The sequence below is a fragment of the Cornus florida genome, unplaced genomic scaffold (assembly GCF_030987335.1).
Source record: "Cornus florida cultivar Cherokee Brave unplaced genomic scaffold, ASM3098733v1 CherokeeBrave_3.0.0_Hap2_Chr03, whole genome shotgun sequence".
Lineage (NCBI taxonomy): Eukaryota > Viridiplantae > Streptophyta > Magnoliopsida > Cornales > Cornaceae > Cornus > Cornus florida.
The window spans coordinates 92,244,841-92,258,821 of NW_026775573.1; the positions used below are offsets into that span (position 1 = coordinate 92,244,841).

Sequence of the window (13,981 nt, forward strand, 5' to 3'; positions counted from 1 at the left end):
CTATAATAATACTACTATACCCGATATCAACTCTCTCCCTCTAAACCCTTTTTCAAGATCTGCTGAATTGGAGGTCAAAAAAAATGTTCTCTCTCTTCACTTGTAGTAATTTAATTTGAACCTCTCCTTCCTAGAAAGTAGAAACCGTGAATGTCACTGCCACCAAGTAATGAAACAATTGAAAACAAACTTTATAATAAGATAATAATAGTAATGGAAAAAGTAGTCGTATTTGATTTATAATTTGTAGTTTTGTGTAGACAAAGCTAAGCTGGTCGCCACTCTCCTCCGATCCTTCTCGGCAACACCATACACATACATAACATACGTACATACATAAAATCTTCTTCTCTTCGGATTAAATATGAAGGAACGTTTCAACTTCCATCATCAACATCAACGTCAACATCATCAAACATGAGCACTGGAACTACCCTTTGTTGACTCTCTCTTCTCATTTCACCAGGTACTTCATTTCTCTTAATAATTTTTTTTTTTTGAATATATATATATATATATATGTACGTATATGTGTTTGCTTTAGCAAACATGTTTGCATCTTGATCACTGTATGTTGTTCTGAATTTTTTATTTTATTTTTTATTCTTCGTTGATTTATTATTAGTCTGATCTGAAACCAGATTCGTTTACTTTTCAGCTAGATTTGTTCATCATCAAAAAGTTATCCTTTTTCATTTGCTCTGCCAATATTGGGTCTTTTAATTTAAATTTTAATTATTTATATAAAGTGATTTGAAATTGGGGGTTAACTGTAGGAAACATTTCAGAATATAATTTGATGAGAGAAGATTGGATGAGGAATGTCGTGAAGTACTGAGGAGGTGGTGGAGGAGGAGGAGAGGGGCATTGTGATTGTTTCATGGGCAATACATGCCGCGGATCTTTTGGAAGCAAATACTTTCAGGGCTACAGTCAGCCCGAAGAACAATCCAATACCAAGCGCAATACTACTTATTCTACCCATTCTAATTATTCCGATTTCTCGGCCACCAGTTTCAACTCTCAACACCTCATTCCTCAAGAATTCTCCAAGGATAATCCCAAGAAAGACAACAATCTACCCCTTGATAACACACCCAAACAAACCACCATGAGCCGCCACCACCACCACCGCAATGATAACCAAGCTTATTTTGTCTTGGGTCATAAGACTGCTAACATTCGTGATCTTTACATGTTGGGCCGTAAGTTAGGTCAAGGACAATTTGGCACTACTTATTTATGCACTGAGATTTCCACTGGCAATGAATATGCATGTAAATCAATCTCTAAGCGGAAATTGATTTCCAGAGAGGATGTTGAGGATGTCAGGAGGGAGATTCAGATAATGCACCATTTGGCCGGTCACACCAACATTGTGACGATTAAGGGTGCATATGAGGACCCTTTGTATGTTCACATTGTCATGGAACTTTGTTCAGGGGGTGAATTGTTTGACCGCATCATTCAGAGGGGACACTATAGTGAGAGAAAGGCAGCTGAATTGACCAAGATTGTTGTTGGGGTTGTTGAGGCATGTCATTCACTCGGGGTTATGCATAGAGATCTAAAGCCTGAGAATTTCTTGTTGGTTAACAAGGATGATGATTTCTCTCTCAAGGCCATTGATTTTGGACTATCAGTTTTCTTCAAACCAGGTAAAAGGGAAATATATGATTAGCTTCTTTTTTCGTTTTATATGTTGTCTTTCCATGTTGAAGAAATGTTATATATTAGTGAACTAAAAGCACCAATTTTTATTATGCATTCTTAATTTTTGGAATGTGTTCCTTCGATTTATACTGTCTCATAACAACTTCTTTTCATCATAAGTCTGTATCTTAATTATTATTTTCAAGGGATCCATGCTCTTCTTTAATGCATTGGTTGGTTATGCATGCCTTAAGATGGCTAAATGCAGAGCTTGCGCTTTATAGGAGAAGATTTGTGTGCCTCCTCTTTTATTTTGAATCTTCTAGTTGTAGATACAAAACCAAATGCTAAAATCTATCCCTTAAGGTGCTTCTGCTTATGGTATTATGATTCCGTAAATTGAACCGAAAAATAATATTAAATTGAGTTGCGATATCTGTTTAATATGCAGTTTGTTACTTCAGGTCAGATTTTTACTGATGTTGTTGGAAGCCCATATTATGTTGCTCCAGAGGTGCTTCTGAAGCATTATGGCCCAGAAGCAGATGTGTGGACAGCAGGGGTCATACTGTATATATTGCTAAGTGGCGTACCACCCTTTTGGGCTGGTATGTGTTTTTGTTATGTTAGACTAGCAAATTTTCAGTTTCTATACCCAATGCGCTGAAAATTTTATTCTATTTGTTGTTCAGAAACACAACAGGGGATATTTGATGCTGTTTTGAAGGGACACATTGATTTTGAATCAGAGCCCTGGCCACTGATATCTGACAGTGCGAAGGATCTTATACGCCAAATGTTATGCTCTGGACCTTCTGATCGCCTAACTGCTCATGAAGTATTATGTATGTTTACCTTTCTCTTTTAGGCGCTGCTAGCTAATCTTTGTAACCATCTAGGCTGGATGAATTTGTAAAAGTTACTTTCAGTTTTCTTGACGATATAGACACCCTTGTGGCTATTACCCTCAGTACATTGAATGATATTTTGGTCAAACCAACTATACATGATTACTAGGTCATAGCAGGATTCTTACAGGACTTTGTAAACTTCCAGGAGGACAATATTACGAGTGTTCCAATTATGTTGAAACTTGTGACACTCCACGATTGGTTTTCACGCCCACCAAGAATGCAGTTGATGCCTTAATTTGAATCTTCCTGCTCATCGGCAGCTGATGCATCAGAACCAAATCATCAACCTTTTGTTAACCCTTAGAAGTTTAAAAAAATGTGGGAAGGGTGAAAGCAGAAATTAATTATAGTCATTAATAAATTTCTGCATAGACAATATATCATATACTATCTCACACAAAGGCTATAATTTATTTTGCCAGTTGCGTCCTCAGGCTGTTCAATTAGGTGTAGAATTAAATTTTGTTCATTCAAAGTGCTAGTTCAAGGAAATTGAGCTCCTAGAATTATTTCCACTTAAGTGGCAGGATAGATCTTGCATGGGAATTTGGTTTATTTATTTATTATTTTCCCCTTTGTTTGTAGTTTAACCAAAATAATGATAACAGAGTTATAATTTTGTTCTTTACAATTCTACAGGTCACCCTTGGATATGTGAAAATGGAGTTGCTCCTGACAGAGCACTGGATCCAGCTATTCTTTCTCGCCTCAAACATTTCTCTGCTATGAACAAGTTAAAGAAGATGGCTTTACGGGTATGTACATTATAGAAATGACACGGTGGGTTTATCAATAAATTGGTGACGTATGACGCAGTGGGTATCTAAATGAATTGGCGATGTTCTGCATTAGCCGATTTTACTAGTTTGTTCATTTGTATCCAGAATCAATTTGGATACTCTAATAGGCGATTTCAAGATTGAAAGAAAATCTGTATATTGCCTTCCTTTGAATGGTTTACAATGCTTTAGTTAAATAAGACATACAAGGGGCTAAAAAAAGGAAACTACAAGCTGACTACAAGCTGTGACAGCAAACTACAGGCTGTAATTACAGGCTGTATACTAACAGAAGCTACAGGCTGTGCACTAATAGAAGCTATAGGTTATACACTAAAATATCCCCTAAAATCTGGTCATTGACTATCTATATTTACACGCCTATCATATCCCCTAAAATATGGTCTTATTAAAACCAAATATCTCTTTTTCAACACTCCCCCTCAAGCTGGCTTGTAGATGTCTTCCATAGCTAGCTTGCTTCTTAAAACTTCAAACTGTTTCTTGTGTAGTCCTTTGGTAAGGATGTCTGCAGCTTGTTCAGTAGTAGAGACATAAGGAATGCAAATCATACCACAGTCAAGCTTTTCCTTGATAAAGTGTTTGTCAACTTCCACATGTTTGGTTCTGTCGTGGAGGACTGGATTATGAGCAATTGAAATGGCAGCTTTGTTGTCACAGTAGACTCTCATTGGAGGAGAAACAATAACCTTCAAATCTTCAAGGAGTCTTTTTAACCATATAGCTTCGCAAATCCCATGGGCGAGTGCTCTGAACTCGGCTTCTGCACTACTCCTCGCTACTACATTTTGTTTCTTGCTTCGCCACGTGACTAAGTTTCCTCCAACGAAGGTGCAATATCCTGAGGTAGATCGTCTATCAACTATACTGCCTGCCCAATCAGCATCTGTGTACACCTCCACTTGTAAATGACCTTGTTTCTTGAACATAAGTCCTTTACCTGGTGAGCCCTTTAAGTACCTCAGAATCCTGTACACTGCTTCAAAGTGTTCCTGTCCAGGAGAGTGCATGAACTGACTCACCATACTGACTGCAAATGCTATATCTGGGCGTGTGTGAGATAAGTAAATTAGTCTTCCCACCAATCTCTGATATCTTTCACGATCAACCATATTCTCGGGTTCGGCAGCTTCTAACTTCAGGTTGACTTCAATTGGAGTGTCAGCAGCTTTACACCCGAGTAGTCCTGTCTCATTAAGCAAATCAAGTACATATTTTCGTTGATTCACGAAAATTCCTTCTCTTGACTTGGCAAATTCCATTCCAAGGAAGTATTTTAATGCTCCCAGATCTTTGACTTCAAAATCTTTAGCAAGTTTCTTCTTCAGTCTGGTCAACTCTTCAATGTCATCACCTGTCAAAATTATATCATCCACATACACAATTAAAATGGCAATTTTCCCTTCCTCACCGTGTTTGTAGAACATAGTATGGTCTGCCTGACTCTGATGATACCCATGACTCTTCACAGCCTTTCCAAAACGTTCAAACCACGCTCTTGGAGACTGTTTCAAACCGTACAGGGATTTTTTGAGTTTACAGACTTTGCTCTGACTGTGTTTTCCTTCGAACCCAGGTGGCAAGCTCATAAACACTTCTTCTTCCAAGTCTCCATTTAAAAAGGCATTTTTTATGTCCAATTGATGTAATGGCCAATTAGAATTGACTGCCAACGACAATAAGACTCGGATAGAATTTATTTTTGCTACAGGAGCAAACGTCTCTTGGTAATCAATGCCGTACGTTTGCGTAAAACCTTTCGCCACAAGTCTTGCCTTGTACCTTTCCACACTACCATCAACTTTACACTTAATAGTGAAAACCCATTTACACCCAACAGTTTTCTTTCCTTTGGGTAAGTCAACTATCTCCCACGTTCCACTCCTTTTAAGAGCATTCATCTCCTCTAACACTGCTGATTTCCAATTCGGATCATCTAGTGCTTCCTGAATGTTTCTTGGAACAAACAAGTGAGAAATATTTGAAGTAAAGGCCCTATGTTTATGGGAAAGTTTATCATAAGACAAGTATTTGGCAATGGGATGCTGGGTACAGGTTCGGATTCCTTTTCTAACAGCTATAGGGATATCAAGGTCTACAGGAACTTGGCTAGGTGTCTCTGTACGATTAGAAATAGTAGGGACAACTGTAGACAAGTTAGGATTTAGAGTACCTTGAGTGTTCAGGGAGTCATTGCTCGGGACCTCTGATTGGCCTTGCTCAGGTACAATAGTAGGCTCTCTACTCTTTTGATGAGTCTTTTTTCTGTTATAAACCAGAAGCTCAGGATTCGGTTTTTTTGGAACCGTTGGTAGGATTTCTCCCCCTGTTGGAGATACAGTAAGGCTCGGCAGATTAGGACTAGGAGGCCCCGGGTTTCCTGATTCTAGAACATCATTTTCTTGTTTGAAAAGATCAGTGTTTGGAGTAGAGTGTGAGACAATAGTTTTAGGTAAGGGAATATTAGTAGAAATCTCCCAAAAACGGCTTCACCCCACAAATACTTAGGAACATTCATTGAAAACATGATGGCACGAGAAACTTCAAGTAAATGTTTATTCTTTCTTTCAGCAATTCTGTTTTGTTGGGGTGTGTCAACACAAGTGGATTGGTGAAAAATTCCTTTTTCTGTTAAAAAACTTCCTAAAACTTCATTAAAGTATTCGGTGCCGTTATCAGTATGAAGAATGCCAATTTTTGTTTGAAATTGATTTTCAATCATCATATAAAAATCCTTGAATAATTTTTCAATTTCAGATTTTTCATTCATTAAATACACCCAACACAAACGTGTATGATCATCAATAAAAGTCACAAACCATTTTTTTCCAGAAAGAGTTGTGATCCTAGAAGGGCCCCAAACATCGCTATGGATTAAATAAAATGGTTTTGATGTTTGGTAAGGTTTAGGAGAATACGTAGTACGATGACTCTTTGATAAAAAACAATTCTCACAATAAAAAGATGAACAATCCAATCCTTTAAACAAAGAAGGAAATAATTTTTTAAGATAAGGGAAACTAGGATGCCCTAGTCTAAAATGCCATAGCATTATTTGTTCTCTAACAGGGATAGAACGAAAACTACTCAAACCTTAAGCCTTTTTATTACTTGAAATATCATCTTCAAAATAGTAGAGACCATCTATCATCTTAGCACTGCCAATCGTCTTCCCCAAGCTCTGGTCCTGAAATTCACAATAGGATTCAAAAAAGATAACACGACAATTAGAGTCTTTGGACAATTTACTAATTGATAAAAGGTTACAAGCAAGCTTAGGGACATGAAGGACAGACTTAAGATCAATAATTTTTGAAAGTTTCACTAAACCTTTGCCTGTAATAGGAGAATAAGAACCATCAGCTATTCTGATTTTTTTTTTCAGAGCCAGAACAGGGTGAATAAGTTTGAAATAAATGAGAACAACTTGTCATATGGTCAGAAGCCCCTGAATCAATGATCCATGGGGTAACACTGGAATTTGAACGACAAGATAAGGTCTTCGGGTTGTTACCTGTTTGAGCAAGAGAAACATTAGGAGTACCAGATGAGGAATTGAATTTCAGCAATTTTAGAAGATGATCCATCTGTTCTTTGCTGAAGGGAAGTGCCTCGGCTTCATGAGCTGATGGGGCTCAGTTGAATCTGCCTTCCTGGTTGAATCTGCCTTCCTGCTTACTCTTCCAATTCGCTGGTTTACCATGAATTTTCCAGCAGGTTTCACGGGTATGGTGAGGCTTGTTGCAGTGGTCACACCAAAGACGGGGCTTTTCATTATGTTTCCTGCCAATATTCACTTCATATGCGACCAAGGCAGAGGTTTCAACAGCACCATTTGATAACTTTTTTCCAAGCATGACCAGCCTGCGACTTTCCTCTCTTCGAACCTCGGAGAAGACTTCACCGATTAAAGGCAAGGGTTGTCGTCCAATTATTCTGCCTCTCACTTCATTAAACTCGACATTGAGTCCAATGAGAAATCGCCTGAAGATTGCAACCATTACATAAAGAGAGTGAAGAAAATTTTTGGGAGATTTCTACTAATATTCCCTTACCTAAAACTATTGTCTCACACTCTACTCCAAACACTGTTATCTCCTTGACGGATCTCTCCGAGTTTCAGCGTTAGTTCATAGACTTGAGACTGATTTCCTAGGTCTGAATACATTTGGTTGACATTGTCCCAAAGTTCTTTTGCTGTGTGGTAACACATATAATTAGAACTGATGTCCTCCTCCATAGAATTCACCAACCAGGTCATCACCATCGAATTCTCTGCATCCCAGGTCGAGTAGGATGGATCTTCAGGTTTTGGTTCCTTCTTTTCTCCTGTTAGGTAGCTGATTTTGCCTCTGCCTCGGATATACATCCGCACGGACTGGGACCAGCGAAGGAAGTTTTCACCATTTAGCCGAATTGTGGTAATCTGGACCGAGTGTGTCTGAGAGTTTTGGACTTGGGACTCAAAGGTCTTGGTCTTGGACTCAGGTATGTCATCAGACATGGTGATTAGAGTTGTTTGGAAGAGAAAAAAAAAGGAACAGCTAGGGGTTTTTTTTTCAGAAGAATCGGTAAGATGCTCTGATACCAAATAGGCGATTTCAAGATTGAAAGAAAATCTGTATATTGCCTTCCTTTGAATGGTTTACAATGCTTTAGTTAAATAGGACATACAAGGGGCTAAAAAAAGGAAACTACAAGCTGACTACAAGCTGTGACAACAAACTACAGGCTGTAATTACAGGCTGTATACTAACAGAAGCTACAGGCTGTGCACTAATAGAAGCTATAGGTTATACACTAAAATATCCCCTAAAATCTGGTCATTGACTATCTATATTTACACGCCTATCATATCCCCTAAAATATGGTCTTATTAAAACCAAATATCTCTTTTTCAACAACTCTCCATAATTTCTTAGAGAATGGTGCAATTTGAATATGAAGATCTGGATGCAAAGTTACTAATTTTGAATTTTACATAGAGAAAAAAGGTTTTTTTCAGAAGTTAGACAAAATAAACTGCTTTGTCCACAAGGCTGACATTGTAAAGTGTGCTCACCTTGGATGATATGATATATACCTAATTAGAAATTCTTATAGTTAAAGTTGAAGAAGTTAGGGTTTGTAGAAGTAGAGAAGAAGAGGAAGAAGATGACAGAAAGAGAGAGGAGTATTCTGTGAAAGGTGAGACACGCAGATTAGGGTTTTCCCCACACCTCTCACCTATTATATATAAAATAGACATAAAGAAATAACCACACCCTCTAACCCTCCCTCTCAAGCTGGAGGATACAAATTAAACATGCCTAGCTTGGAACACATGCGCTGAAAAGCAGGACGGGCTAACGACTTCGTAAGAACATGACCCAGCTGGTCTGCAGAGCAAATATAGGGAGTAACAATCTGTTTTTGCATAAGCAAAACTCGAATAAAATGACAATCCATCTCAATATGCTTGGTACGCTCATGAAAAACTAGATTACTAGCAATAAAGATAGCCGCCTGATTATCACAATGCATCGACATATGAGTAGGAACATCAATACCCATCTCCCGAAGAAGAGAGCGAACCCATAACATTTCAGAGGCAGTGTGAGCCATAGCATGATATTCGGCCTCGGCACTGGAGCGAGCAACTACTGTTTGCTTCTTACTGTGCCATGTAATCAAATTACCACCAACAAAGGTGCAGTATGTAGACCACCTATCAGAACGACAGCCGGCTCAATCAGCATCACTAAAACCGGATACAGATAACGAAGAAGAGGGTGTATACAATAGGCCATTCCCAGGCGCACCCTTCAGATAATGCAGAATACGACAAACAGCGTCAAAGTGAGGTTGACGAGGAGTATGCATATATTGACTAGCCACACAAACAACATAAGTAATATCAGGACGAGTAACAGTAAGATAGATTAGTTTCCCAACTAGTCGTCAGTATCGGCCAACATTGGCAAACAAATCCCCATTTTCACCATCTAGTTTGACCGTTGAATCCAGAGGAGCATCAATAGGTCGAGCACCTAAGAGACCGGTCTCAGAAAGAAGATCAAGAACATATTTCCGTTGAAATAGTGAGATGCCCTTACGAGAACGAGCAACCTCAATCCCAAGGAAATATCGAAGAGCATCCAAGTCCTTGGTATGGAAATGATGACCCAAGTGTCGCTTCAACTCGGCAATGCCTGCTGAATCACTCCCAGATATAATGATATCATCAACGTAAGCAATCAAAACAATAGTACCAGTAGAAGAGTGACAAACAAACACAGAATGATCAAAAGTAGAGCGCTGAAAACCAAACTCAATCACCATAGCACTGAATTTACCAAACTAAGCACCGGGAGATTGTTTCAGACCGTATAGAGCCTTGTGTAGGCGACAAATGAGGTGCTCACTACCAGCAACAGCATAACCAGGCAGTTGATCCATGGAAACTTCCTCTTGTAAGTCCCCATGAAAAAAAGCATTCTTTATATCAAGCTGATATAAAGGCCAAGAACAACAAACAACCACTGATAATAAAACTCGTACAGAGTTTAGACGAGCTATAGGAGAAAATGTCTTTGAGTAATCAACTCCATAGGTCTGCATGTACCCTTTGGCAACCAAACGCGCCTTAAGACGCTTAACACTACCATCATGAAGATACTTAACAGTGTAAACCCAACGACAGCCAACAATTCATTTCCCAGAAGGGAGAACAATGAGCTCCCAAGTCCGATTCTTGTGAAGAGCACTCATTTCCTTATCCATGGCGTGTTTCCACCCAGACATAGATAATAAGGCCTACTTATAAGATGAATGGGTAGAGACAGAGGACAAGGTAAATGCAAAAGATTGCAAGGAGGAGGAAACACGATCATAAGAAATAAAATTAGCAATGGGATGCTGAGTGCAAGTACGTTTACCTCGACGTAATGCAATTGGTAAATCATCGGTGGAAGAAGTGGATGATGGAGGAACAAGGACCTCTGGTTGAGAAGATGATGTGTCCGGAGCACAAGGAACAACATGTCGAGATGGTGACCGCTGGTAAACTTGCAAAGGAGGATTAGAAGATGGAGGAGAACTAGAAGATGGAGCTAATGGCATTGGAAAATTAGGTAAAGATAAGGAATACTCCCCCTCACGAGAAGATATCAGATCAGAAGACAAATGCAGACTAGATGATGTAAAGAAAGCAGTGGACTCAAAAAAGGTAACATCAGCACTCACAAAGTAACGCTGGAACTCGGGACTGTAACAACGATACCCTTTTTGAGTGTGGGAGTACCCTAGAAAAACACACTTACGAGCACGAGGAGACAGTTTGTCATGACCAGGATCTCGAATGTGAATAAAGGCTACACAACCAACGACACGAGGGGTAAGTTGAAAAGGAGAGCGATCAGAATATAAAAGAGAGAAAGGAGACTGATTATTTAAAATAGTAGAAGGCATGCGGTTAATGAGATAACAAGCAGTAAGAACTGCATCAGCCCAAAACTATTTTGGAACTTGCATATTGAATAACAAGGTTCGCGCAACATCCAACAAATGGCGGTGCTTTCGTTCAGCAACACCATTTTGTTGAGAGGTGTGAGCACAACTAGTCTGATGTAGGATACCACGACCAGCACAAAAGGAATCCATGATCGACTGTGTATATTCCAAAGCATTGTCAGATCGAAGAATTTTAATGCGTTTACCAAATTGAGTAAAAATTTCATTACAAAATTTAACAAAAATACAAGGTAACTTAGATCTCTCTTTCATTAAAAAATAACCATGTCATTCGGGAATAGTCATCAACAAATATAATAAAATAATGAAATCCATTCAAACTAGTGGTTCGCGAAGGACCCCAAATGTCCGTATGGACTACATCAACAGACTGAGTTTGATGACTGTTGAAGGTGGTTCGTGAGTAGGATTAGAAGACCGTTCCACACAAGCGAAGAATCTTGAGACCAGTATCCAAGTGGAGATCCAAGCAACACAAGGGATTCTCTGAGTATGGAGATTAAGAAAGGGAAGGCCAACCTTGGTGTCGTATGAGCTCGAGCTTGTCAGAGAATAGCTATTAATGTGGGTAGTTGTTGTCTTAAAGGCTGATTAACACCCCTATTTATAGTGTTTACCTCCTTGGTTAATGTCTTTTAGTTCTTCGGGTGAGCCCGCTCTTACCCAAGGGTTTGAGGGTCTCTCCCTCTAACAGAAAAGACATTGACGGATGGGCTGCCATGCTTTGCCTCCCGGTCAAAAGAGGTAATGGTGCTCCTTAATTAATACGGGTCTCATCAGACATCTTTCGCAATTAATGCGCTCTCAGTCTTTCCTTGTTCGAGCTCGGGTATCGAATATCCTTTCCCCCTTGTGTTGGCCTCGGGCTGAGGCGATACCTTGGATCTCAGCCACCTATCCACATGTCCTCAGATTCCCGAACTTCAGAGGGAAAGGGCCCCCTTTCGAGGTCCTACCTTCGTGACTTCGCAGGGCTCTATCCCAATTTTATCTTTGAGGTCTCCTTAACCGAAAAGGAAAGCTCGTGAAGCAGTTTGGCCGAGGTCGCTCTTTCAGAGAGCAACCTCGGGCGAGCAGGGAGGGGGAGGAGCCCATTCGACTGGAGCGGGGCACGTCCATAGTAGAGGAAGGGTAGCGACCCCTTCCTCGGCCAGCAAGTTCAGTTATTGGATAGGTAGCTTGAGAATACCTAATCCACCGTGGACACGCCAGGTAAACGCTGCCAGTTGTGCCTACTTTGCAGAGGTGGCGCCACTTAAACAACTAACGTGGCGCGGTCATCAACAATGACTATGACTACTACTAGGGAAAAAACTATGGTGATGCTTGCCTTGTTGACTTTAAGATATAATCAAATCAGAAGTGATAAAGAAGAAAAAGAGAAGAAAACGGATGAGAGAAAAAGAGAGAAAGAGATGGGGAAAGAGAGAAAGAATGAAAGAATACTTTCATCCTTCCACCACATTCTATTTATAATAACAAGTTTCAGAAATTACACATAAGCCCTAACATTATATAAGTAATAACAAATAAGCCCCTGACAACACTCCCCCTCAAGCTGGTGCAAAGATATCTATCGTGCCCAGCTTGACTAACATATTTTGCAAGCAAGTCTTGCTCACACTCTTAGTCAAAACATCAGCAACCTGATCATGTGTATTGATGTATGGAGTACAAATCAACCCAAGACGAAGCTTTTCCTTGATGAAGCGTTGATCGACTTCAATGTGCTTTGTCCTGTCATGTTGAACTGGATTGTGGGCAATGCTAATAGCAGCCTTGTTGTCACAATACAACTTAATTGACTTGCGAACAGGATAACCTAACTCATCCAACATTGTACGTAGTCATAAGAACTCACAAACTCCATGTGCCATGGATCTGAACTCAGCCTCTACACTAGATCTAGCTACTACAGACTGTTTCTTGCTTCGCCATGAAACAAGATTACCTCCAACAAACGTGCAATATCCTGAAATTGATAGTCGATCTGTCATAGACCCTGCCCAATCAGCATCAGTATAGGCTTCAACACGCAGGTGGCCATGATTGCTAAACAATATCCCCTTACTAAGTGAACCCTTGAGGTAGCGAAGGACATGATGAGCTGCCTCAAGGTGAGGTGTACATGGAGCATGCATAAACTGACTAATCACACTAACAGCGTAGGTAATATCCGGGCGCGTGAGAGATAAGTAAATCAGTCTCCCAACCAATTGCTGAAATCTTCCTACATCATCTAATGGGTCTCCATCTACATCATTAAGCCTATAGTTATGCTCAATGGGAATATCAATAGGTCTAGCTCCAAGCCTGCCTGTTTCAGCCAACAAGTCTAACACATATTTCCGTTGAGAAATGAACACCTCTTTCTTCGATCTGCACACCTCAATGCCAAGAAAATATCTTAATGATCCGAGGTCTTTAACCTCGAACTCTGTTCCCAAGAATGTCTTCATTCGACGAATATCTTCTGTATTATTTCCAGTGATAACAATATGATCAACATATATAATAAGGGCAGTACTGCAGCCCTGGTGCTTCTTGATGAAGAGAGTATGATCTGCCTGACTGTGTGTGTACCCTACTCTTTTCACAGCAGTGCTGAACCTCTCAAACCAAGCATGTGGCGACTACTTTAACCTATACAAAGCTTTATTTAGCTTGCACACTAAATTCTGACCATTAGCTAGCTTAAACCCTGGTGGCATAGTCATATACACCTTTTCCTCCAAGTCACCATGAAGGAAAGCATTCTTTACATCCAGCTGATGGAAGGGCCAATTCAAATTAGCTGCCAAAGAAAGAAGAACACGTATAGAGTTCATCTTGGCAACTGGAGCAAATGTTTCCAGATAATCAATTCCATAGGTCTGAGTGAAGCCCTTTGCAACTAACCGAGCTTTATATCTCTCAATTGTTTCGTCTGCATGATACTTTATTGTGTAGACCCATTTGTAACCTACTGGTTCTTACCGCTAGTTATGGAACAATATCCCAAGTACCATTCTTCTCAAGGGCCTTCATTTCTTCAAGCATAGCTTTCTTTCATGGAGTTTGATTGAGAGCATCTGAAACACTAGAAGGAACAGATACAGAGGA

General features: G+C 39.8%; 1 protein-coding gene across 2 annotated transcripts in view; it reads left to right on the forward strand.

Moving 5' to 3' along the window:
• Positions 1-13,981, forward strand: part of LOC132300875 (calcium-dependent protein kinase 26) — a 27,991-nt gene continuing 14,010 nt past the window's right edge. The window contains exons 1-5 of one of the 2 annotated variants that reach the window (XM_059798148.1): positions 1-466; positions 777-1,658; positions 2,118-2,261; positions 2,346-2,498; positions 3,207-3,322. In XM_059798148.1, coding sequence (XP_059654131.1) covers positions 881-1,658; positions 2,118-2,261; positions 2,346-2,498; positions 3,207-3,322 — 1,191 coding nt within the window. In that variant the 5' untranslated portion in view covers positions 1-466; positions 777-880. Of the gene's footprint in view, positions 467-776; positions 1,659-2,104; positions 2,262-2,345; positions 2,499-3,206; positions 3,323-13,981 lie in introns of those variants that run through there. The other variant, XM_059798149.1, reaches the window with a different exon arrangement.